Source organism: Scyliorhinus torazame, chromosome 4 (genome assembly GCF_047496885.1).
Source record: "Scyliorhinus torazame isolate Kashiwa2021f chromosome 4, sScyTor2.1, whole genome shotgun sequence".
NCBI classification, from domain to species: Eukaryota; Metazoa; Chordata; class Chondrichthyes; order Carcharhiniformes; family Scyliorhinidae; genus Scyliorhinus; species Scyliorhinus torazame.
The window spans coordinates 106,529,231-106,555,223 of NC_092710.1; the positions used below are offsets into that span (position 1 = coordinate 106,529,231).

The following is a 25,993-nucleotide window of genomic DNA, read 5'->3' on the forward strand; positions in this document are numbered from 1 at the left end:
CCAGTTGGGCCAAAGGGCCTGTTTCCGCGCTGTAAATTCAATGTGAAATATGAAGCGAGAGATCTTCCATGTGTTGCTCCAGGACAAATTGTTAAGTGAATAATCCAATCTTTGCTCACTGTGGATATACACAAAAGGCGCCTTCACTGAACTTGCATAAATAAATCTGTTTAATGCAAAAGGACATCACGTCTGCAGATGCTCCAGATGTATTTTGTAAACAATTGCTTCTGAACCATAGGCTGGAAAATGTAACTGCTCCCATGGCATAGCAAGATCCCACAAACAGCAAAACATGAGCGGTGAGGAAGAACGGTTGGCCTTCTCTTCACGTAGTGTACAAAGACCTAAATAAAATACTTGAAGACTGATTAATGTCTCGCCCAAAAGGTGACACCTCCAACAATTTGACCTCCTTCTCTATTATACCGAGAAGGAAGTTGGAATGATGATCGAAAATTGTAAATCAGGTTAAATTGATCATCTAGTCTTTTGAAGAAGATACAGGGAGCGACTCTCCGACATCACACGTGCAGACGGAAATCGCATTATGGCCATAGAATCTCGCGAGATGGACCATAATGCGATTTGTGATGAGGGGAATTCTTTCTGAGATCCCCCCCGCCCCATCCGCGGCTGGAGACGTAATCTGGTTCAGACCCAGCGAGGGTGCGAACATGATTAGCATATTTAAATCGTAATTTAAATATGCATTCGCAGTTTTAAACGGGGCGTGCACTGATGGGACGGGGGCTGTTGGTACCTGAGATTGGGATGGGTGGTAGGGGGAGGCCTGATGACTGCAATGGATGGGGCGTGGGGGGGGGTTTGTGCCTCTGCTGGCGAGTAGGAAGGTAGAGTGAGGGGGTGGTAGTTGTTGGTGGTGGGGGTATGTAGGATTGTCTGGAGATCAGGGCACCTTGATCTCTGGGGAGGCGGCCTGGCCGTCACCTGCCGTCACCTTTAGGTCCTGCACATCCCTTTCCCGGCGGGAATCTCCCATGCTCCAAGAAAAAGGGTGGTTGGATTATGATCTGGATTGTTTTAGCACACTTGTTTTAGCACACTTGTTACATTGAGGATGTAGTCTGGAGTGTCAACACGGTTGCTGATTTTATGCTGTGCGGCTGATTCTAACTGTGGCTCAGACCCACTTGGGCCCACCTGAGAGGGCAAACGGGATGTGTCTTACCTGAAAGAGGGCACTCCAAGTGTGTCCACTGCACTGGCGGTGTCAAGCCTGTGTTATGGTCCAGATCCTCTAGTCTCCAGAACGCTGAAGATCAGACTTACTTAGAAAGCATACATAGAAAGTAGAAGCAGGAGGAGGCAATTCGGCCCTTCGAGTCTATTCATTATGATCATGGCTGATCATTAAATTCTATATCTTGATCCCACCTTCCCTTCCCCCATATCCCTTGATCCCTTTAGCCCCAAGAGCTATATCTAATTCCTTCATGAAATGACACATTTTGGCCTCAACTACTTTATGTGGTAGTGAATTCCACAGATTCACCACTCTCTGGGTGAAGAAATTTTTCCTCATCTCAGTCCGAAAAGGTTTGCACCTTATTCCCAAACTATGATCCCTCGTTCTGGACCACCATCAGGAACAATCTTTCTGAATCTACCCTGTCTAATCCTGTTAGAATTTTATACGTTTCAATGAGATTCACTCTTCTAAACTCCAATAATTGACTTAATCTCTCCTCCTATGACAGTCCTGACGTCCCAGGAAACAGCCTGGTAAACCTTCACAGCACTCCCTCTATAGCAAAAACATCCTTCCTCAGATATGGACACCAAAATTGTACAGAATATTCCAGCTGTGGTCTTACCAACGCCCTATATAAATGCAGTAAAATATCCCTACTGCTATACTCAAATCCTCTCGCGATGAAAGCCAACATACCCTTTGCCGCCTGCTGTGCCTGCACACTTACTTTCACTGACTGATGCACAAGGACATGAAGGTCTCGCTGAGTATCCACCTCTCTCAACTTACACCCATTCAAGTAATTATTTGCCTTCCTATTTTTGCCACCAAAGTTTTATCCACGTTATACTGTAACTGCCATGCACTCAGCCTGGCCAAATTCCACTGAAGCATCTCTACATCCTCCTCACAGTTCACTCTCCCAACCAGCTTTGTATCATCTGCAAATCTGGAGGTACTACATTTAGTTCCCTCGCCCAAATCATTATTATATAATGTGAATAGCCGGGGTCCTAGCACTGGTCCCTTTGGTACCCCATTAGTCACTGCCTGCCAATCATAGAATCTACGGCACGGAGACAGGCCCAAACTGGTCCATGCCAACCAAAAAGCCCATCTAAGCTAACCCCATATCCCTCTAAACCTTTCCTATCCATGAATCTGTCCAAATGCCTTTTAAATGTTGTCAATGTCTGCCTCAACCACTTCCTCCGGCAGCTCATTCCACATACATACCACCCTCTGTGTAAAAGAAGTTGCTCCTTAGGTTCCCATTAATTCTTTCCCCTCTTAACTTAAACCTATGCCCTCTAAATCTCGATTCCCCAATCGTGGAAAGAAGACTGAGTACATTCACCCTATCCACGCCTCTCATGATCTTATACACTTCTGTAAGGTCACCCCTCAGTCTTCTCTGCTCCAAATAAAAAAGTCCTAGCCTGTCCAAACTCTTGGAAAAAGATTCATTTATTCCAACTCTTTGCTTCCTGTCTTCTAACCAGCTTTCTATCCATCTCAAGACACTACCCACAATCTCATGTGCTTTAACTTTACATAGTGATCTGCTATGTGTGACCTTGTCGAAAGCTTTCTGAAAGTCTGAATAAACCACATCCACTGGTTCTCCCTGGTCAACTCTACTAGTTACATCCTCAAAGAATTCCAGTAGATTGGTCACACATGAGTTCCCTTTCGTAACTCCATTATGACTTTGTCTTACTTTACAGCTGCTTTCCAAATGCTGTGCTATGGAATCCTTGATAATGGATCTAACAACTTCCTTTCTACCAATGTTCAGTTCACTGGCCTATAGTTCCCTGTTTTCTCTCTTCCTCCCTTTTTGAATAGATGGGTTATAGTAGCTATCTTCCAATGTGTAGGAACCATTCCAGAGTCCTAGGAATTTTGGAAAATGACCACCAATGGATCTGCTATTTCTAAGGCCACTTCCTTAAGTACTTAGGGGCAGCACGGTAGCCTTGTGGATAGCACAATTGCTTCACAGCTCCAGGGTCCCAGGTTCGATTCCAGCTTGGGTCACTGTCTGTGCGGAGTCTGCACATCCTCCCCATGTGTGCGTGGGTTTCCTCCGGGTGCTCCGGTTTCCTCCCACAGTCCAAAGATGTGCAGGTTAGGTGGATTGGCCATGATAAATTGCCCTTAGTGTCCAAAATTGCCCTTAGTGTTGGGTGGGGTTATGGGGATGGGGTGGCGGTGTTGACCTTGGGGAGGGTGCTCTTTCCAAGAGCCGGTGCGGACTCGATGGGCCGAATGGCCTCCTTCTGCACTGTATATTCTATGATTACTCTGGGATTACGATTATCAGGCACTGGAGATTTATCAGCCTTTATCCTATCAATTTCCCCAAAACTATTTTGTCGCCTTATACTAATTTCCTTCAGCTCCTCACTAAAACTTGTAGTTTTCAGAACGTTCAGTACGTTATTCATGTCTTCCTTTGTAAAGACAGAAGCAAATTTTGTTCCTCGGCCATTGCTTTGTTCCTCATTATAAATTCCCGCGTTTCTAACTGTATGGGGTCTACATTGGTTTTTGTCAATCTTTTTCTATTTACATCCCTATAGAAACTTTTACAGTCAGTTTTAATGTTTCCTGCTAGCTTACTTTCTGTAATAACCTGCATGGGACACATCCAGCTGGCGATGATTGTTTTCACGTGCTTATTGGGACTCTGAGCGCCCCCGCTAGGGGTGGGGTAGCTTAGCAGCATTGGTACAAAAGATCGGCCACTGTGCAGCCGACCAGAAAGGAGAGAGGATCCTGTGAGGTGCAACTGGGCCTCGTGTAGATAATATTGTTGTTAAATAAGTGTTGTTACTACAACTTGCTGTGGACTCCTCGTGCCTTATTAAACTGGCAATTAGGGTAAAACTGGAATTATCGACGTGCAACCTTCCAGCTGAGCCGCCTCCCCCAAGTTTTTTTCCCCCAACGCGCCCCAGCAAAAATCCGCACCGAGCTCCTCAGAAGACAAACACGGGACACGACCAACAGAATACCCTTCATCCAGTAGTTCCCTGGAGCAGAGAAACTACAACATCTTCTTCGCAGCCTTCAACACGTCATCGATGAAGACAAATATCTTGCCAAGGTCATCCCCACACCCCCACTACTTGCCTTCTAACAACCGCGCAACCTCAAACAAACCATTGTTTGCAGCAAACTACCCAGTCTTCAGAACAGCGACCACGACACCACACAACCCTGCCATGACAATCTCTGCAAGACGTGCCAGATCATCGACATGGGTACCACCATTACACGCGAGAACACCACCACCAGGTATGCGGTACATATTCATGCGACTTGGCCAACGTTGTCTACCTATTACGCTGCAGGAAAGGATTTCCCGAAGCGTGGTACTTTGGCGAGACATGCAGACGCTGCGACAATGGATGAACAGACATCGCACGACAATCACCAGGCAGGAATGTTCCCTTCCAGTCGGGGAACACGTCAGCAGCCAAGGGCATTCAGCCTCTGATCTCCGGGTAAGCGTTCTCCAAGGCGGTCTTCAGGACGCGCGACAACGCAGAATCGCCGAGCAGAAACTTATAGCCAAGTTCCGCACACATGAGTGCGGCCTCAACCGGGACCTGTGATTCATGTCGCATTACATTCATCCCCCACCATCTGGCCTGCGAAATCCCACCAACTGTCCTGGCTTGAAACAATTCACACCTCTTTAACCTGGGGTTACCCCTATCACTGGATCTGTAAAGACTTAATTACCTGCAAATGCTCGCATTCAAAGCATTGTCTTGCATCTTTGACTTTATCTATATATATATATGTATCTGGAACATACCTCTTCATTCACCTGAGGAAGGAGCAGTGCTCCGAAAGCTAGTGTTTGAAACAAACCTGTTGGACTTTAACCTGGTCTTATAAGACTTCTTACTGTGCTCACCCCAGTCCAACACCGGCATCTCCACATCAAGTTTTTTTTTTGTCTAAGGTACGGAGTTCATTTCTTTGCGTTGCTGCTCTTTGGACGTTTGGATATTTTGACCCTGCTATGAACCTCTGGAATCGGTGCGCAGTTTCCGCGATGCTTTTTTGGAGCCAGCAATGACCTGGATAACGAGCGCCGGGCTGAGGCTTTGCTACTGACTTGTGATGTGCGGACGTACGTTTGCAGTGGTCTAGGGCCTTCCGTATCCAGCAGCACCACATGCAGTATCATCTCACCGACTTATCAAGATGGTGGCGCAATGTTTCAGTCTGTCTCCATCTATCATCGTTTTGCTATAATGATTCAATGTGGTAGAGTGGTCCATTGTTGAGTATGCTGCTGGACTTTCAAAACATCACCAAAGTTGAGTGCGGTGTCATGTGAGAGTACCTTGAAGAAATGGGTGTTTGTCAAATAGCTGCAGTGATGTCAGTGTGGGTGGAGCTGGGCTGTCTGTCTGTTTTTACTTTCGTTTTTGAGCTGGCAGCTACAATGGGCGTTCAGTTTAGTTTTCAGAGTTGGAGCTACATCCAGCCAAACAAGGTGTAATTTTGATCTCTCTCTCTGTATGAAAAGAATGTCTTCAGATCACTTACTAATTTAAAAGTGATAGCTGCTCTCAGTAGGGAATTTAAATCTGCTGTCTTTGTTAAAGAGGGTATTTGTCTTATGGATGTTGCTAGGAATAAGGGTTACTTATAGAGTACTGTATTCTTTGGGGGGAGTATTTCAGTTGATAGTTGCAAAGATGTTTACTGTGTGTTTATAAAATTTTAACCGGATTCATATAACAAACATTGTTTTGTTTTAAAAGTACTTTAGATCTCTGTTGCACCACACCTGTAGAGTGAGCCCTTGTGCTCCCAATAACCAAAATGTATTAAAAGTTATGGGTCAGGTGAACTTCATTATACACTTTGGGGTTCTCTAAACCCTGGCCTGTAATAGCGGTACTACATTGACAGACATGTTGCGTGACCGATTGGCCTGCAGTAAGCACAATAATGACATTCAAACAGAGAGCTGATGGTTACCAAATGGCTGTAAGTTTTGCAAATAGAGATTTTAACATGTTCTGCACTGCGGTGCAGGCGACTGTTGTGCTGATGCGACAACCCTCATTTGAGTGTGTTGGGAGGGTGTTATCAAATAACTGATACGCATACTGAATACTCCATTGTCATTGAGTTATCTGGCGCATTCCGAACGGGAATGCTGGCCGTGCGAGGAACCCTGCTGTTTTTTGTTTGGCAATGCGGTTATATGTGGGGGTTTTGGGGGTGGCACTGGTTAGCACTGCTGCCTCACGGTGACTTCCCCCAACCCAACCTGACTCCATGACCCCCCCCCCCCCCCCCCCCCCGACCCAACCACATCATCCGATTCCCCTGGCCCGATCTCACATGCTGCTGAACTCCCAACTCCAACTCAACCTTATCGCCTCACCGCCTGTCCCCCTGCCAACCCCCAACCTGACCTGATTGCCTCTCCCGACCCAACTTCACCCAGAAAGCTGATTGACTGTCAATCAGAACAAACTTATTTTTGCATCTTCAACATTTTAGAGTCATAGAATGCTTACAGTGCAGAAGGAGGATATTCAGCCCGTTTCGTCTGCACCGGCCCTTGGAAAGTGCACCCTACTTAAGCCCACGCCTCCACCCTATCGCCATAACCCTACCCAACATTTTGGACACTAAGGAGGCAATTTATCATGGCCAATCCACCTAACCTGCTCATCTTTGGACTGTGAGAGGAAACCGGAGCACCCGGAGGAAACCCATGCAGACACAATTCACACCTCTTTAACCTGGGGTTACCCCATCTCCAGATCTGTAAAGATTTAATCACCTGCTAATGCTCGTATTCCAAGCATTGTCGGGCATCTTTGAATCTGTCTATATATATGTTTCTGGAACATACCTCTTCATTCACCTGAGGAAGGACCAGCGCTCCGAAAGCTAGTGACATCGAAACAAACCTGTTGGACTTTAACCTGGTGTTGTAAGACTTCTTACTGTGCTCAACCCAGTCCAACACCGGCATCTCCACATCATCTTTGGACTGTGAGAGGAAACCGGAGCACCCAGAGGAAACCCATGCAGACATTGGGAGAAACTGCAAACTCCACACAGTCACCTGAGGCCGGAGTTGAACCCAGGTCCCTGGAGCTGTGAGGCAGCAGTGATAACCACTATGCCACTGTGCCACCCAGCTAGAAACGCTTTTTGAAAAACACATTTCTTTCCAAAACCCCCTCGGAACTCTGTACTGTGGAGTCCTAGGAAGGTCCTGAAGAATTATCTGTACTTCTTGGAAGAACCTGGCAAATCCTTGTTGATTTACAATTCTGAAATGAGTGGGACAATCCACCTGTGTTCGTGTTTGCACAAGAAAGATCGTGTGGCTTCGTCTGTGTGATTTGTTTACAGAGTTATAGGCACCTTCGCCCCTTACTTTTCTGATCTACCCATGATAAGGCTGCAGTTCTATCAGTACAAAATTATGACATCTTGGAATGCTGAGACAAGTTTAGTCAATTACAGCCTTTTGGATACGGTTTATTTCAGGATCTTGTTCTACAAATACCACTTAGTTATCTTGGTCTCCGATCAAACTTTACTAAGTCTGACTTTCACCAAGTCACCGAAAGACCAGTGACATTGGGTCCCAGTATGCGATGCTGGCCGTTTGCTTCCATTGAACCTGTCGATGCTGCTAATAGTCAAGGTTGTAACTCTGAAGTGATCAGACTCTCTTACCCCTCACCTTCCCGCCCCCTCCCCACCCCCACTCTCTGAATCTCACTCTCTCGCCCCCTTTAGTCAGCATTGGCAATGGGGATTCATACGGAATTGTTACTTTCTGGCACAAAATATAATTTACATTGAATCTCTGAATAATTTTGATTCCAAGCCAGGATTTTCATTGAATCCTCCCCGCTGCTTTGGCTTGGCGTACTTCTGCAAGTTTCGACTGGGTGTTCACTGAAACTCACTTGGCGAGTTGAGAACTCTAACTTGATGTATTCCTGAAAGTTTCACCACATAACACCCTTCCTCTAACCACCCTGCCCCCACACTCCTGCTGTTAGTCATTTGACATGTCCATTTTCAGGGTGCCACACCACCCCAAGCCAATTGCAAATTGAACCAAGGCTCCATTGCCTGATTGGATGATTCTTTTTTTTAAATAAATTTAGAGTATCCAATTCTTTTTTTTTCCAATTAAGGGACAATTTAACATGGCCAATTAACCTATCCTGCACATCTTTGGGTTGTGGGGGTGAAACCCACGCAAACACGGGGAGAATGTGCAAACTCCACACAGACAGTGACCCAGAGCCGGGATCGAACCTGGGGCCTCGGCGCCGTGAGGCAGCAATGCTAACCACTGTGCTACCGTGCTGCCCAGATGGATGATTCTTGACTTGTTAGTCCCAACAGCCACATCTTTCCCATTCTCAAAGTGTTTATAATGAATAAACCCCAAGTGTTGAAAGAAGTTTTTAATCTCAGTGCCTCCTGTGGTTTTTCTCCTGGGTTGCTCCCAGCAGTATCCTGCTTTGGTTTCTGACTCTTATGGCAGGAGCACCTGAGGAGAACCAATGCCAAGGCTGAGAGTCAGTCTCTTGGTTTTATCCAACTGATTTGATAAAGGTTCAGTCAGTTGAAAGTGGAGGGCTAAAAGGGTTTGCGAGGAAGTACAACGGCAAAAAGGCAAGCCGAAAGGCTTTGTATCTTAATGCCTGAAGAGTTCGGAATAAGGTAGACAAACTGATGGTAAACTGATATGATCTCTTAACCATTACAGAAACATGGGTACAGTGAGATCAAAGCAGGGAACTTCAGAGGCTGGAATATTTGACCTTGCAGAAGGACAGGAGGGAAGGAAAAAGTGGTGGGGTTGCACTGTTAATAAGAGATAAAATGAGGACAGTTGAGAGAGATGATCTAGACCTGGGTGATGTAGAGTCTGCAACGTTAAAAAAAAACAGCCAGGGAAAGAAGAGATTGGTAGTCGGATATAGACCCTCAAAAAGAAGCCACACCGTAGGAAAGGGTATAAATCAACAAATAATAGGAGCATGTAAAAAGAATAGAGCAACAGATTATTTAAAAAAAAATTTAGAGTACCCAATTATTTATTTTTTTCCAATTAAGGGGCAATTTAGCGTGGCCAATCCACCTAACCTGCACATCTTTGGGTTGTGGGGATGAAACTCACGCAGACATGGGGAGAATGTGCAAACTCCACACGGCCAGTGACCCAGGGCCGGGATTCAAACCCGGGTCCTCAGCGCCGCAGTCCCAGTGCTAACCACTGCGCCACATGCCGCCCTCGAGCAACAGATATTTTGCATCAGTCTTTACAGTGGAAAATGCTTTGAACATCCCATTGACACTAAAGAATATGAGGGAGGAATTAAATACCAGCACCATCACTAGAGAAGTAGAATTAGACAAATTAACTGGGCTAAACGCAGACAAGTCCCCTGGCCCTGATGACTTGCATCCTAGGATCCTAAAAGAAGTGGCTTCAGAGATAGTGGATTCATTGGTGTAATTTTCAAAAAGTCCTTGGATTCTAGAGACGTATCAGAGAATTTGAAAACTGCCGACGTGACACCCCTGTTCAAAAAGGGAGGGAGGCAAGAAGCGGGTAACTAAAGGCTGATTAGCCTAACATCTATTGTTGAAAAAAATGTTGGAATCAATTATTAAGGAAGTAATTGCTGCACATTTGAAAAATCATCATCCAATGAAGCAGGTCAGCATGTCTTCATGAAAGGGAAATGGTGTTTGAACAATTTATTAGAGATTTTAAAGGAACAGTTAGGGTTTAGGGCAGGGGGAGTTGGGTGCGTTATTGTGTTTTTTTTGCATGTGTTGGATCTCTGTTGTTTAAAATGTTAAAATTATAAATGCCTCAATAAAATATTTTCTAAAAAAAAAAGCTTTCAGTGTAAGTCTCAACCAGAATGGATAGAGGGGAACCAGCAGATGTGTTGTACTTGGACTTCCGGAAGGTGTTTGACCAGGTACCTCACAAAAGGTTAAGTCACATGATAAGAGCACATGGTGTAGGAGGTATGATATTGACAAGGATGGAGAATTGGCTAATGGGCAGGGAACAGCAAGTAGGGATAAGGGGTTCTTTTTTAGATTGATGACTTAGAACCAGTGGGGTACCACAGGGATCAGTGCTGGGACTGAAATGTTTATAATATATATAAATAACTTTGAGGACAGAAGCGAATGTACTGTACCCACATTTGGAGACGACACAAACATATAGACGAAGGTAAGTTGCAGGAGGGATAGGCTGAGATAGATAGATTCTTGATCAGTAAAGGAATCAACGGTTACGGGGAAAGGGCAGAATGTTGGATCGGCCAAGGTCCTATTGATTGGCAGAACAGGCTCGAGGGGCCGAATAGCCTACTTCTGTTCCTATTTCTTATGGTCTTAAGAGTTTGCAAAGAGATATGGATAGGTTAAGTAAATGGACAAAAAGTGGCAAATGGAGTATAATGTGGGAAAATGTGAAGTTGTTCATTTTGGGAAGGAGAACAAAAGAAGAGTATTATTTAATTGTGGAGAAACTGCAGAAAGCTGCAACACAAAGGGAATTGGAGGAACTTGTACACGAAACACAGAAAGCTCGCAGACAGATGCAGCAGGTAATCAGGAAGACTATGGAATGTTGCCCATTATTTCAAGGGGGTTGGAGTATAAGAGTGGGGAGGTCTTACTGCAACTGTACAAGGCACGGGTGAGACCACATCTGGAAAACTGTGAGCAGTTTTAGTCCACATATTTAAGGAAAGATTGTGGGCGCAATCTACTGGCCGCATCCCACTGGAACTGGGGCGAGACGCGATGGTAGATCCTGGGAGAGGCTCTCCTGGGACTCCTGACGGCCGTTACATCTCAATGGGCAGGTTCCAGTCTCGCACAGCTCAGTGAGTTTAAGAATCCACTTAGCTTAACTGATGCTGGATCGAAACGGCCACCCGGGATGTACCTGCCTCGCTGAGGAGACCCAGATGGGGTGCCATTCAGTACTCGTCCCCACAAACTGGGACCAGGTGGAACGGTACCTGATGATCCGAGACCTCCAGGTGGTCGACCTCCAGGCAGGGTGACACCTGGCACTGCTGGTGCCACCCAGGCACCTTGGCACTGCCAGCCTGACACCCTGGCAATGCCACCTGGCAGCATGGCATTGCCAACTGGGTGACAGCCTGGCACTGCCAGGGCGCCCAGGTGGCGCTACCAGGCTTTCGGGGACAGTGCCAGGGTGCCAGGCTGGCAGTGCTAAGGTGCCAGGCTGGCATCTTGCCCAAGCCAGAGATCCGACCTGGGGGTGCCCTGCCATGTGAGGTGGGGTGCGGGGGGACCCGAGGACCTCCTTTTCGGTGAGTTGGATGTTATGGGGGGGGGGGGGGGGTGGTCAAGGGTTCAGGATGCCAATTTTATGTGGAGTCCTGTTCACTTCCTGCACTTAGGAGCTCCGCTCGCTGGGGGGGGGCGGGGGTTTCCCTGCCAGGGCACTAGAAAAAAAGGAGTGCCGCTAGATAGCAGGTGCAGGGAATGACCCTGCTATTAGTGCCCAAAACTGATGTTTTTTAGTTGGATCGTGCCCATTATATCACCGGATGCGGTTCAGAGAAGGTTCACTAGGATGATCCCACGTATGAAGGGATTGTCTTATGAGCAAAAGTTAAACAGGTTGGAACTCTACTCATTGGAATTTAAAAGAATGAGAGGTGATCTCATTGTTAAGGGGATTGACAGGGTAACTGCTGAAGGAATGTTTCCAATCACGCGAGAGCCTAGGGCCAGAGGGCATAATTGCAGAATAAAGGGGCACCGATGTAAGACTGAGATGGAGGAGGAATTTCTTCTGAGTGTTGTGAATCTTTGAACTCCTTGCTACCGAGAGCTGCGTATATTTAAGGCTGAGATACATAGATTATTGATCAGTAAGTGAATCAAGGGTATGGGGAAAGGGCAGGAAAGTGGACGTCAGGAATGTCGGATCAGCCATGATCCGATTGAATGGTGGAGCAGGTTCAAGGAGCCGAATCGCCTACTCCTATTTTGTATGGTCTGATGAGTTAATACATATACAACGCATAGCTGTCTGTTTACGTAAATGGTGGATTCAGTTCATGCACTGCTGGACATCGTACATCAGGATTGTGCGAGGGACAGTAAGTGGACAAATTGCAGCTGTTCATGGCCCTGTTGAATGGGAACTGTTTTTTTTCAGATGGCCTCTGATCTGCCCTCCTGTTGGGCAATCTTTAAGAGGATGTTCAAAAGCACAATGCTGAAAGTTCAGAGCGTGTCCAAAGGGTAAATTTATATTACTGGTTCAAAGCACTGGTGGAATTCAGAGTAAGCGTTTTAGGAAGAAGGGGTGTCTGGATAAGAGTTCACATTCCTACCCGTGCACATCATGCTTCCAATAGGATGAAGAAAAAATGAAATAAAATGGTAATTTTGAAGAAAATAGCATTTTTGTATACAACCTATGGAGCAGAGTTACCAAGGAGATGGTGGGAGCAGTTAGTGCGGATCTCTTCAAATTCAGACTTCTCTCAGGAAATTGAGATGCACTATTTGACTAATTTGGCCTGTGCTCAGCATAGTCTATTTGGGAGAATTAGGTGAACTTGGACCTCCAGTTTCCAAAGTTCTCCACCACTGGAGTTTACTTTATATGTGGGCCTGTTTCAAAATCTTTGATAGAGATTGATTGTTATGGTTCGTCAACAACTCCACTGACTTTTTTGTCATGTGACTATTGGGTTGGTAGAAGGGGTACCAGCTAGCCTTGATCTTTTTTGATCCAGAAATTCCCATGTTCCAAGAACAGTTGGGTCAAAGCTGGTGTTAGTCATTTTCGAGTGTTTTCATCAGTTCTTCCCCACCCACCACAAGAGTGTCAGAGGTGAATTTGCTGGAATGTTTTCATTCAGACACTCCCTGCTCGGCTTGTGTTTTACTTCAAATTTACACTGAGGCCATGAGTGAACGCCCCAAAAGCCTGCCCCATTCCAGCTCCATCAACGCTGGCTGGATTATTGCCAGATTTCATGTACCCATGTCAAGAATGTACATTTAACCTTTGCCATGATCTTATTCGCTATCACTTCGATTCACGGAGTGAGAACACTTCTTCAGGAAACTGTCTACCCCAGTCTCTGAACCACACTGAATCGAAAAGAAATAAACATATTTGTAGAATTCAGAGCATCTTACAGTACAAGAGGAGGCCATTTGGTTCATTGTTCCTCTGCCGACTCTTGAGAAAGACCCATCGAATTAGTCCCTCTGACATTTGACATTTTCCTTTTTCAAATTTAGATCCTGTTCCCTTTTGAAAGATATTATTGCAACTGCTTCCACCAGCCTTTCGGCAGTACATTGCAGATCATAATTCACTGTGTGAAGCTGATTCGCCTCTCCTTTTCCCCCCCAAGTTTTGCCAGTTATCTTAAATCTGGACCCCCTAGTAAACGATCCCCGCCCCCCCCCCCCCCCCCCCCCCGCAAAGTTTTTTTCAGGAGGCCTCACTAAGAGGCTTGTAAGTTTGAGCAGTAATGTTTATTAGCAATGCATAACTATTTACTAATGCACAAAATATAGCCCAGACCAGGAATTGACTTCATCCTGACCTCTACTCTTAGTCTCTCCATAACTCTGTCTACTGAATTGTCATGTGTCCTGTTATCTCATATAGTGGGCAATACTGTTCTCCAGTTCCTCATTAACCCTTACTATGCCGACCACCTTCTACTACACCTGCCAGTGGAATCAGTTTCATTCTCTCTGCTTAATCAAAGTCCCTCATAATTTTTGCTTTAAAGGGAGTAATCCCAGTTTTCCCAGTCCCTCCAAGTAACTGTGGCCTTTTATCCCTCGTACCTTTCTGGCAAATAAACTCTCCACCTTTTAAAATCACTTTGTAAAATTAAATTCTGTTGTCACGTCTCGTGTGTGGGGCTATCTGTGGAGAACACTTAAACAGGAGTCAAGGATTCTACCTACACCTGGGATGGATGTGGGGCATAGAGGCCCTGATCTGGAGTTGAACTGAGATTGAAACGTAAATCTGTAGATAAGAAAAGGAAGTTTCTTCCATGGTGTTTAAAATAACAACCTAATGTAATTCATAGAAGCCAGGCCACTACTACACACACAATAAAGAAAGATAAAGGACATTGAAACACTTCATAAAGAGTTAAGTTATCATTGCTAGGAAAATAAGATATACAGCAAAGTTCCAATTTTGACCCTGCAGGGTTGCTGATCCTCCAGGATTGGCCCGGATTCTCCAGGAATTGAAGATTGTTCTCCAGGACACTGCTGTATCTAACCCTAGAGACAAATTAGCGGAAAATTTAAAAAGAGATTTTTTTTTGTTTTTGTAATTTTCTTTGAACATTTCTCTTCATCATGAGGGAAAAATGGCTGATTGGCTGACGGTCAAGGAACATCCAATTGGATGAGTCTTGTCGCTTTCCAATTGATGGAGGAAGGCAGTTGTCATGGGGACGGATGTGTTGACCAAATAATGACTGGGCCATAGGGACAAGTCATGTGTTGAACCTCCAGGAGTTTAATCACAGTTGGAAACCGAAGGGATGATGGTTGGGGTGTTAATATCATGTCTGGAGGCATCCCACATTCTTCACAATGCATGGCATTCTAATCAGTCACTGTCGGTTTTCAGAATGGCTCCTTGCCCGAAATATTGATTGTAAAGTTAAATGTACAGCCTGCCATTGTAATTTCAACCTGGGTGATCGATAGTTAAAGCTGGCAGCAGGCAAGTTAAGAACAAAGAAGACGTCCGTAGACTTACATTCATATTATATCTTTCCCAATTGTGGGATGTTGCAAAGCACTTTAGAACTAATGGAGTACCGTAGTGTAGTCGCTGTTGTAATGTTGGAAACACGGCCACCAATTTACACACAGCAAGCTCCCACAAATAGCAATGTGGTAATAAGAACATAAGAACTCGGAGCAGGAGTAGGCCATCTGGCCCCTTGAGCCTGCTCCGCCATTCAATGAAATCATGGCTGATCTTTTGTGGACTCAGCTCCACTTTCTGGCCCGAACACCATAACACTTAATCCCTTTATTCTTCAAAAAACTATCTATCTTTATCTTAAAAACATTTAATGAAGGAGCCTCAACTGGTTCACTGGGCAAGGAATTCCATAGATTCACAACCCTTTGGGTGAAGAAGTTCCTCCTAAGCTCAGTCCTAAATCTATTTCCCCTAATTTTGAGGCTCTGCCCCCTAGTTCTGCTTTCACCCACCAGTGGAAACAACCTGCCCGCATCTATCCGATCTATTCCCTTCATAATTTTATATGTTTCTATAAGATCCCCCCTCATCCTTCTAAATTCCAACGAGTACAGTCCCAGTCTACTCAACCTCTCCTCGTAATCCAACCCCTTCAGCTCTGGGATTAACCTAGTGAATTGCCTCTGCACACCCAGTTTGATGTCTCATCTGGAAAAGGACACTTCTGACAGTGCAGCACTCCCTCAGTATGGCACTGGAAATGTCAGTTTGGATCTCTGAAGTGGGACGTGGTCTCGAGGTGCAAGTGCTGTCCACAGAGCCATCACTTCAACTTCGGGTTCTTGCTCAGTACTTGACCTGGATTGCTTTACTGCTAGACTGAGATGAAACTCTGCCTGCTGGTTAGGCATAGCCATGTATTGCATTGAAGTTCTTTGGAAATATTGTCGGACTCGATGTTGAGACAGCAGATCTTGGAGAGGAGTGTGGGTGTTCAGTTGCATCACTGACATTACAACCAACGGCTTATGCCTTGGCAAACTAGATTCACTTCACAAACCACAATTCTGACTGGGAAATGAAGTCATTGCAGCAAGTGATTGTTGCCAGTACAATTACAGGAGCATCCCACAGAGGGAGGGCATTTGGCCCATCATGCCTGATCCCATCCAGTGATGAGGTTTATTCAATGAAGTTCCACAGCCCTACTCTTTCCCCATTGCCTGCAAATCTTCCTTTTTGAAATAAAGATCCAATTCCCTTCTGAAAGTTACAGTTGAATCTGTTTGCACCATTCTTTCAGACAGTCCATTCCAGTTCACTAAAACAGCAGTGTGTAACTAATTTGTACATCATGGGCATAAACAGAGTGCAGCAGGTAGGGTGGAAGTTTTGGCTTAACTCTGGTTAAACAGCCATTCATGACGTTTCTGCAGCTGACCTGTTGTTGCGTCTTTGCCAACAAGCAGATTAAATCCGGGCACACACTGCAGATTTTATTATATCTCCCAGGTGAACCAGGCTCAGCTATTGTAAGCCTCATCATTCCGAGTGCAACAGTTGTACCTCTGAATGTATGGTTAGCTGTGGGTCACCATTGACACTCACCGACATTATGTCAAGCTGTTAAGATGTTGGGTCCTGCCTCGTTGTTCCAACTGGCGGGTTTCTGAATCTTGAGAGCCAAGAGTCTTTTGAGTTGATGGTGTCCTGTGCCAAGGTAGTGACCCGTTTCAGGCAATTAGAGATTTGGACAGCTCATGTCATGACCAGAAAACACCGGCGACATTCAGGGAGGAGAGATTTTTGCCGTTTGGCAAATAAAATCCCACTTTTGAAATGCTTTTCTATTCTCCAGCTCCAGCTTTTATGGCAGAGGTGTATTTGAATTATATTCTGCTTTAAACATTTCAAAAAGAACACAATGAGACTCCGAGCTTCTGAACGCAAGAACAGAAAGGAACAGACTTGCTCTTGATTCTGGCAGAGGAGTGGGGAGTGTGTGCTGTAGACCTTCCCCGGCCGCTGGTGCAGTGTGTTGACTGTGTAGAATTGTTGGATGTGGTTCCGGAGCGCGAGCTTCTGGGTGAGGCAGAGGAGCGGGACATAGTCGGGCATGGCTGCTGACTGGGAGCAAGTCAGGCGGCTAGTCACTGACTTTCGGAGACTGCAGTTTGCAAGTGTGACTTTTATTTCCTCTTTCCCCCTGCCAATGGCATCCGCTTTCCAAACTTTTTGTACAATTTTTTTTTCTCTCTCTCCAATCAGCCCAGTGGTTAGCACTGCTCCCTCACAGCACCAGGGACCTAGGTTCCATTCCGGCCTTTGCTGAGTGTCTGGGTTCAGTTTGTACGTTCTCCCCGTGTCTGCGTGGGCTTCCTCCAGATGCTCCGGTTTCTTTCCACAGTCCAAAGATGTGCAGGTTAGGTGAATTGGCCAAGATAAAATTGCCCTTCGTGTCCAAAGACATGTAGGTTAGGTGGGGGTCATAAGGATAGGGTGGAGGATTGGGCCGAGGTAGAGTGCTCTTTCAGAGGGTCAGTGCAGACCCGATGGGCCAAATGGCCTCCTTCTGCACTGTGGGGTCTCGAAAGCCTCCATCTAGGCAATGGCTGTTGAGAGCTCCATTTGAGAACTGTTGTGCACCCTGTGCCTCATGGCCCCTTTGCGAGCACAGGTGTGATAAGTGAACAGGACTTAGTGTGGTTAAGGTTACGGGCAGCGGAGTTTTGGTGACCTCAAGCTTACAGAGTATAGAATATGGGAGACCAGCCAGGAGTGCATTGGAACAGCCAAACATAGAGGTAACAAAGACATGGATGACAATTTGAGTGGCGGATGAGCTGAGATGGGGGTGGAAATGGAACATAGAATAGAATCATAGAACCCCACAGTGCAGAGCAGAAGGAGGCCATTTGGCCCACTGAGTCTACAGTGACCCTCTGAAAGATCACCCTATCCAGGCCACTCCACTGGCCTATCCCCAAAACTCCATAACCCCACATAACCTTTTGGACACTAAGGGACAATTTAGAATGGTCAATCCACCTGACCTGCATATCTTTGGAGGAAACTGGAGCACCCAGCGGAAACCCACACAGACACTGGGAGAACATGCAAACTCCACACAGTCACCCAAGGCCGGAATTGAACCTGGGTCCCTGTCGCTTTGAGGCAGCAATGCTAACCACTGTGCCACAGTGCCACCCTCCTGTTACAGTCCTGTTGATACAAAATTGGAAATGGGTGATCTATTGACCCAGATATGTGGTTGGAAACTGATTTGTGGTGAGAACCTCAGCCTCAGAGAGGGATTAAATTAGTGACTGGGGAACAGAGTGTCAGGAGGACTAAAGACAATGACTTCAATCTTCCTCATATTAAATTGTAAGAAATGTATTTGCACCCGGTACTGGATGTTGACCAAGCAGACTGAGTTTAGAGATGATGGAGGGTTTGAGAGAGGTGTTGGTGAGGCAGAGCTGGGTGTTGTCAGTGTACATGTGGAATCTGACATGCTTCTGATGCTTGACAATCGATCAAGGATGAAAACTTTCTGCCTTTTGGCAGAGTTCTGGGGCGAAATTCTCCTACACGCCCCGCCACATTTCTGCCCCGACCCGCCGGCGGGAGTCTCCGTAACACTGGCCGGTCAATGGGGTTTCCCATTGTGGGGCAGCCCCACACCGTCGGGAAACCCCCGGGCGCCGGCAAAACGGAGACTCCCGCCGGCGGAGAATGACGCCCCTGATCTTGATTATGGAATCCTGCCCTTTGAAATGTTCTGACCACCGTTGCCCCCCTCCATAGTTCTTTGTTTCAATTCACATGTACATAATCTTGCACAGGTTGACATTGCCAAGATTAAAAACGCTGTCAAAGAACAAAGAACAATACAGCACAGGAACAGACCCTACGGTCCTCCAAGCCTGCTCCGACCATGTTACCTGCCTAAACTAAGACCGTCTGCACTTACGGAGTCCGTATCCTTCCATTCCCACCCTATTCATATATTTGTCTAGATGCCCCTTAAATGCCGCTGTGGTACCTGCTCCCACCAGCTCCCCAGGCAGCGCGTTCCTTATATTTACCACCCTCTGTGTAAAAAAAACTTGCCTTGCACATCTGTTCTAAACTTTTCCCCACGCACTTTAAACCTATGTCCCCTAGTACTTGACTCTCCTACCCTAGGAAAGAGCATCTGACTATCCACTCTGTCCATGGCCACTCATAATCTTGTAGACCTCTATCAGGTCGCCTCTCAACCTCCGTCGATCCAGTGAGAACATACCGAGTTTATCTAACCTCTCCTCATAACAAATGCCCTGCTTACCAAGCAACATCCTAGCAAACCCCTTCTAACATACATCGCCTTAACCTACCTGACATCCCTTAGGGATATGATGGCTACTTGTTTACCCCACCAACAGAAAACAAGCTTGATAATATTTGAAGGGGTGAGTCTCCCTCAATTTCAGTGTCTCCACCTCACTCTCTCCCCTTCATTTTGACCCTCCTTAAAACCTACTTCTGACCAAGTACTTAGCCACCCACCCTAATATTACCTGCTTCGCATCGGTGTCAATATTGGCCTGATTGTGTTTTCGTGAAATACTTTTAGCAAAGGCGTAGATGCAAGTTGTTGTTGAGTGGAGTGATGGATTTTGAGGCATTCCCTTCGCTCCTAAGATCTGCCAAAAGACGAAACTAAACCAGTCAGGGCAGCACAGATTTATGAGGAAATTTTCAAGGTCATGTTCCGGTGTTAGTATTTACTTCTTCATGTAGTCTGTCTACTAACTCCATTAAATGCTGAAATGCTGAAGTTATTTCGGCGATTTTATACACCGGTTCGACGGTAATAGAAGATAAACAACGAGGAAATGAATGCTCCTCCCCACTAATAATTCTGCCCATCTGAAGTAGACCTGGAGCATTTGTGTTTCATGACAGATCAGAAAAAAGTGGGATAATTATTTCTGCCCATCACACTACAGCGATTCTGCTACTTTGTGTGGTAATGTGTGCATTTTCAGACCTTTTTGGTTTCACCCACTCAACTCTGGATGCAATTTATTAACATCAGACTTTGTTCTTCAGATCTCTGACATCCATGTTACTGGGGAGTCCGAGGACATGTCGGCCAAGGAGAAATTGTTACTATGGTCACAGCAGACATCAGAGGGCTACGCTGGAGTCAGATGTGAGAACTTCACTTCATGTTGGAGAGATGGCAGATTATTTAATGCAATCATTCATAAATACAGGTACTGCTTTCACACTACTGGCAGGGACAAACTGCTGCCCTCTTGTAACTTTACATGTTTCAATTTTAGAATATGAAGTGTATGAACTTTTTTTTTAACATTTGTTCCTGAGATGGGAGCATTGCTGGAAAAGCGAGAATACAGGAAAGGTTCTTTGTTAAACTTGTCTGAATCATAAATATAAGATGGTCACTAATAAGTTCAACGAGGAAGTTCAAGAGACATTTTTTCGCCCAGAGATTAACGGAAATGTGAAACTCACTACCACCAGGCATAATCCAGATGAATAGCATAAATGTATTCACGAGGAAGCTGGATGAATACTGGAGTTGAGAGAGAGAAAAAAGAAAGAAAGGGAGAGATGCAGTAAGGTGGGAGGAGGATCTTGTGAAGCATCAACACCAGTATAGCCAGTTAATTGAATGGACTGTTTCTGTGCTGTGTACTGATATAAATCCAGTAGCCAAATCAGTGCAACGAGTGTCAGGATAGAATCATAGAGTTTACAGTGCAGAAGAATGCCATTTGTCCCAACAAAAAGCCTTGGCAATGGGTAGCAGATCAGACAGCATTTGTGGAGAGATTATCAGAGTGAATGTTTCAGGGTGCTGATCTTTTGGCAGAAATGGAAAAGATGTAGCTTTTGAAAGCAAGTACAGAGACTGGAAAAATGGAGAGAGTGTGGAGGAAAGAGCTAAGGGAAAGATTGGTTGGACAAGTGAAGGAAATAGAAAACAATGAAGTTGCACAAGGTGAAAGACAGAAACCGCAATCCCATTGGAGAGAAGAGCAGAGCTTCAAGGTGGGCTTTCCTGGAGAGGGTTGGCAGTGAATTAACACAAAAACAAAAGCTGTGGATGGCAGAAATCTGAGGTAAACTTGAAGTGCCGGTTGTATTTGCTGCTTTAGATTAATAAACGTGATCAATTAGTAAAGCAATTGTAACCCAATCTGTTTGTCATTACAAGTAACAAAGGGTTTTTATTATTTAAAAAAATATATAATCTTTATTGTCACAAGTAGGCTTACATTTAAACTGCAATGAAGTTACTGTTAAAATCCCCATGTCTCCACATTCCGGCGCCTGTTCGGGTACACAGAGGGAGAATTCAGAATGTCCAATTCACCTAACAGCACGTCTTTCGGGACTTGTGGGAGGAAACCCACGCAGACATGGGGAGAACGTGCAGACTCCGCACAGACAGTGACCTAAGCCGGGAATCAAACCTGGGACCCTGGCGCTGTGGAGCAACAGTGATTGGGAAGGGACTTTGAACTTTGACGAAAATGTAAAAATTGTACTTTTAGATTGCCCTTCATGGGGTAAATGGCACACTAGCTAGGGAAGATCGCTGGTCCATGCTGGATTTCCTGGTCTCAGAAATGAAAATTGATCTCTCCATTCCAGATCTGGTGAGGGCAATGGTGCTGGCAGGTGAGAGAAGGATCTTGTCAGCTCTGCTGCTCAGTAAATGATTTGCTGGCATTTAGCATCCAAGCAACATTATAAGAAGGGCCATTATTGGGAAAAGGGCAGTTTGACAATTCTGAAACAATACCCATGTGAGCCCGCACCATCAAGAAGAAAATTCAGTGCTGAGTGGGACGGCAAGGAGTACGTTAAATGCTGCGGCCAGTCTTCAGTGTTTTATTTGACATTGCTAATGTTTGTTGGCTGACCAAACCCATTCCCAACTGAAGCTAAACTTCCTGTGACTTCAACTTATTCCAATGCTCTCCTGGCTGTAAACATGGCACCCCATACCTTTCATGAACCTAAACCTATCCCAAATGCAGCTATCCATATCCTAACTCGCACCAAGTCCCAGTCACCCATCAAATAGTCTTCCTGTGCCTCGAATATTAAAATTCTTAGCTCCATGTTCAAATTCCTCCATAGCCTCGTGTCTCTCTATCTCTGCGGGCTACGACCAAACCCGCCGATATCTCGGAATTCCTCCAATTCTGACTTCTTGCCTGTCTTTTATGAACTTTTATGAACACCTGTGCTGTAAAATATGAGTTTTCCCGAAAATCTACTTCATATGGCTAACTGTCGCAAAATGGAATTTTACTTCTGTTTTCAATATGCACTATCCTGCCAAGGAAAGGTTAAAAGGAGTTTTGTTTAGTCATAAGACCTTTCCTCTGTGCTCTGTTTTGGAAGTGTCAATGGGATGGAATTCCATAATTTGGGTCCGCCCGTTCATTACAGAAAAAAATAATTGTGTGTAAAATTGTCATGGTTGGGTAACCTGTGGTTTTTGTGATTGATGTTGTTAGTAAGATTGCAGTTGAAATAATTGTTTCTGCCTGGGTGTGTGCTCGGTCTAGCAGTGAAGATGCAGTCTTCAGGTGATGTGAGGTACACAAGCAATGGTTGGCAGGCATTTATCTGATTGAATTATTGCATAAGAACCTTACAGTGATGCATAGGCAAACACTTGGAGGTGACGTAGATCAACATTGTAATGCTTTGGGTAAAAGACAACCCATCCAGTTAATTATTCCAAACCTCCCATGTTTCTTGGCATTATTCTGCAACTGATAGCCCTGGATCCTGTTTACCGCAGTGTTTTCAGTTCCACCCTTCTATCTTTAAAAAAAAAATTTAGAGTACCCAATTATTTGTTTGTCCAATTAAGAAGCAATTTAGCATGGCGAATCCACCTACCCTGCACACCTTTGGGTTGTGGGGTGAAATCCACACAGACACTGGGAGAATGTGCAAACTTCACACTGACAGTGACCCAGAGCCGGGATTCGAACCCGGGTCCTCAGCGCCGTAGGCAGCAATGCTAACCACTGTGCCACGTGCCGCCCCCCACTGTTCTATCTTTCTCTCCCTCTAATTTGAAAATAATTGTCGCCCAAATTTCTTTTTTATGAATATGCTTCACTTTAAACTGAATCCCCTTGTCCAAAAAGGAAAGACTCCCATTCATAGAGTACCTTAGTACCACCCCAGGATGTCTGAAGTTGCTTTACAACCAGTGAAGCACCTTTGAGGTGTAGCCACTGTTGGGGAACATTGTAGACGGTTTGCACATAGTAAGCTCCCATAAGCGTTCATGAGCTAGATGACCAGATGACCTGTTCCAAGTGTGGGTTGAGGGTTTCGAGATGCAGTGTGCCTTGTGGCTATGTGTGTTGCATCTAACATTGGTATCTTCCAGCTGGGAATGCCTAAGTCAGAATTATTTGTTGTCCGGGTGTGAGCATTCCTCACACAAAAAAATCAAACCAAGTCTCTATGAAAGTGTCTTGCAAACCATGGTTTATTTGTTTCGGAAGAATTTGTGACAAAAGAGTTCGATCATTGTTTTCATGGTAACGTCACGTAAGCAACAACGTGGTGTTCCAGTGCAGTTTATGTTGTTGAATCATGGCCTCTGAACAAATCGAGAGCAAAGGTTGTAAACTTAAAATGACTGTTTAGGCTGGAATATTGTGTCCAGTTCTGAGTGGTTGTCAGGTCTGTAGAGAGGGTGCAGAGAACATTTGTTAGAATGTACCAGGGATGAGAGATTGAGATCAGAAAGGCTGGGCTTGTTCTCCCTCATGCAGAGAAGGTTACAGGAGATTTTATAGAGATGTTCAAAATCATTAAGTGTTTAAAAAGAGTAAATAACTTTCCACTGACATACGGTCAGTAGCCAGGGGAGATGCAATTATTTTTTATTGAACACGGTATGATCTGGAATAGTGTGCCTGAAAGGGTGGAGGAAGCAAATCCAAGAGTGACTTTCAAAAAGGGAATTGGATTTTAAAAATTCAGGACTGTGGGGAAAGAACTGGGGAATGGGACCAGCAGGATAGCTCTTTCCAAGAACTAGAGTAGGCATGATGGACAATAAGGCCACCTCCTACGGAGGAAGGTGCAATGAGTCCTCGAGTGTAATCCTCCCCTCTGCTATGCTCATGTTTAGTTTTGGATTCTTTGGTAGATCTGTCATATTCAATGTGGTGATTGTAACCACTGTCACATTTCAGCTTTAGTTTCGATATCTCATGTCTCCTCGGTTTTGCAATTGTCTTCAATCTTCTACCATCTCCCTGACATTGGAGCCCAGGTGTAGAATGAGAAAATGTCGTTCAGCATTGACCCAGCTGAAAGTTCTACTTAAAAAACTCCCTGGTCCCAAAGATAAGGAAAGGATATCCCAGAATATTCATCCCAACATTTCAGTGACTCATCATGGGAATTTTCTGTATTGGTGACACAGAACTAATTGATGAAGAGCAGGGTTGTTCTGCGAGAGCCCTATTTGTTCTTCAATCAACATCACTAAACCAAATTTTCTGGGCGGTTACCGCATTGTGCACAGCATGATCTTACAAACTTCAATTAATCTGCCTTATTTTCCTAACTACAGCATTGACAACATTTCTAAAGGAGACCACGCAATATTTTGGGACTTCCTCAGATTGTGAGCAATATAGAAACGCAAATTCTATTTCTTTACTTATTGGAATGATTTTCTTTCCTGCAACCGCTGAACTTAGTTTGTAGGAAGTACTTAAATGCAATCATGTAACACAACTAGAATTCTATATAACTTTGTACAGATATGTTGGAAGAGGTTCATTGCTTTGCCATAATATGCCCAAACTTGCCTTATCCTTGGCTGGGCTGAACACTCAGATATTTATTTACATTGTATCTAATTGCTTGATTGCCTGTTCAAGCAGATTCCTGAATGTACCTCCCAGGTTTATAATATTGGAACCTGAAAATCCCTCGGAGCAGCCCCTGGTGAAATGTTTCACCATGCATTTAATAGTAAGTGACGCTAGGTTTTTGGGTGATCTGACTTTCAAGCTTTCATTTAAGCTGTCTGTGTGGGACCATCCAAATGGTAATTTGCACAAGAAGACAAGCTTTTGCAGTGCTCGTTCTTGTCAGATTCATTACGGCCATCCGGTTGAAACCACCGTACCCTGTTGTCGCTTTCTCCTGCGTAGTGTACAGATGAGCATTTATTTACCTTTGATGACCATGGGATTTCCGAATGCACTTTACAGCCAATGAAGTACTCGGGAAGCTTTAATGTAAGAAACATGGCAGCTAATTTGTGCACAGCAAGCTCCCACAAATGACAGTGAAATGAATGACCAAATGGTCTGTTTTGCTGAATAGGGAGGCGTGCAAGCTCATGGCATCAAGGAAACCGCTGTTGCTCCTCTTCGATTGGTGATGTGGGATGTTTCACATCAGCCTGAGAGGGCAGACTGGCCTTTGGTCTGACAACTTATCTGAAAGATGCCACTTCCAAAAGTGCAGTGCTCCTTCAGTATTGTTCCATCTGGATGATGGAGGCTGAGGGTCTTGGAGGGGCAGCTGGAGAAGCCTTGAGCCTTCGCTGTGGCTCAGTTTTGCAGATCGTACACACCACGCAGTATGCCGGGTATTTAGGCAGTCAGAGAGGTTTTGATCAAGCAAACTGCATTGTCCTGGATGGTGTTATACTTTGAGTGTTGTTGGAGCTGCACTCATCCAGTCAATTGGGGACCATTCCATGACACTCCTCATTTGTGCCTTGTTCATGGTGGATAGGGTCAGAAGGTGAATAAGTTGCTGTATAATTCCCAGCCTCTGACAATCATATGGCTGGTCCAATATGTTTTAATAACGGGAAACTTCCAAGGATATAGATGATGGAGGATTTGCCTAGATGGTAATACTCTTGAATGTCAAGAACA

At 45.1% G+C, this 25,993-nt stretch overlaps 1 protein-coding gene across 19 annotated transcripts in view; it reads left to right on the forward strand.

Annotated features, from left to right (window-relative positions):
- Window positions 1-25,993, forward strand: part of dst (dystonin) — a 779,292-nt gene that overhangs the window by 308,692 nt on the left and 444,607 nt on the right. For all 19 annotated transcript variants that reach the window (XM_072498412.1, XM_072498427.1, XM_072498428.1 and 16 more), the window contains one exon: window positions 20,124-20,290. In XM_072498412.1, the coding sequence (XP_072354513.1) occupies window positions 20,124-20,290 (167 nt within the window). The remainder of the gene's footprint in view (window positions 1-20,123; window positions 20,291-25,993) is intronic.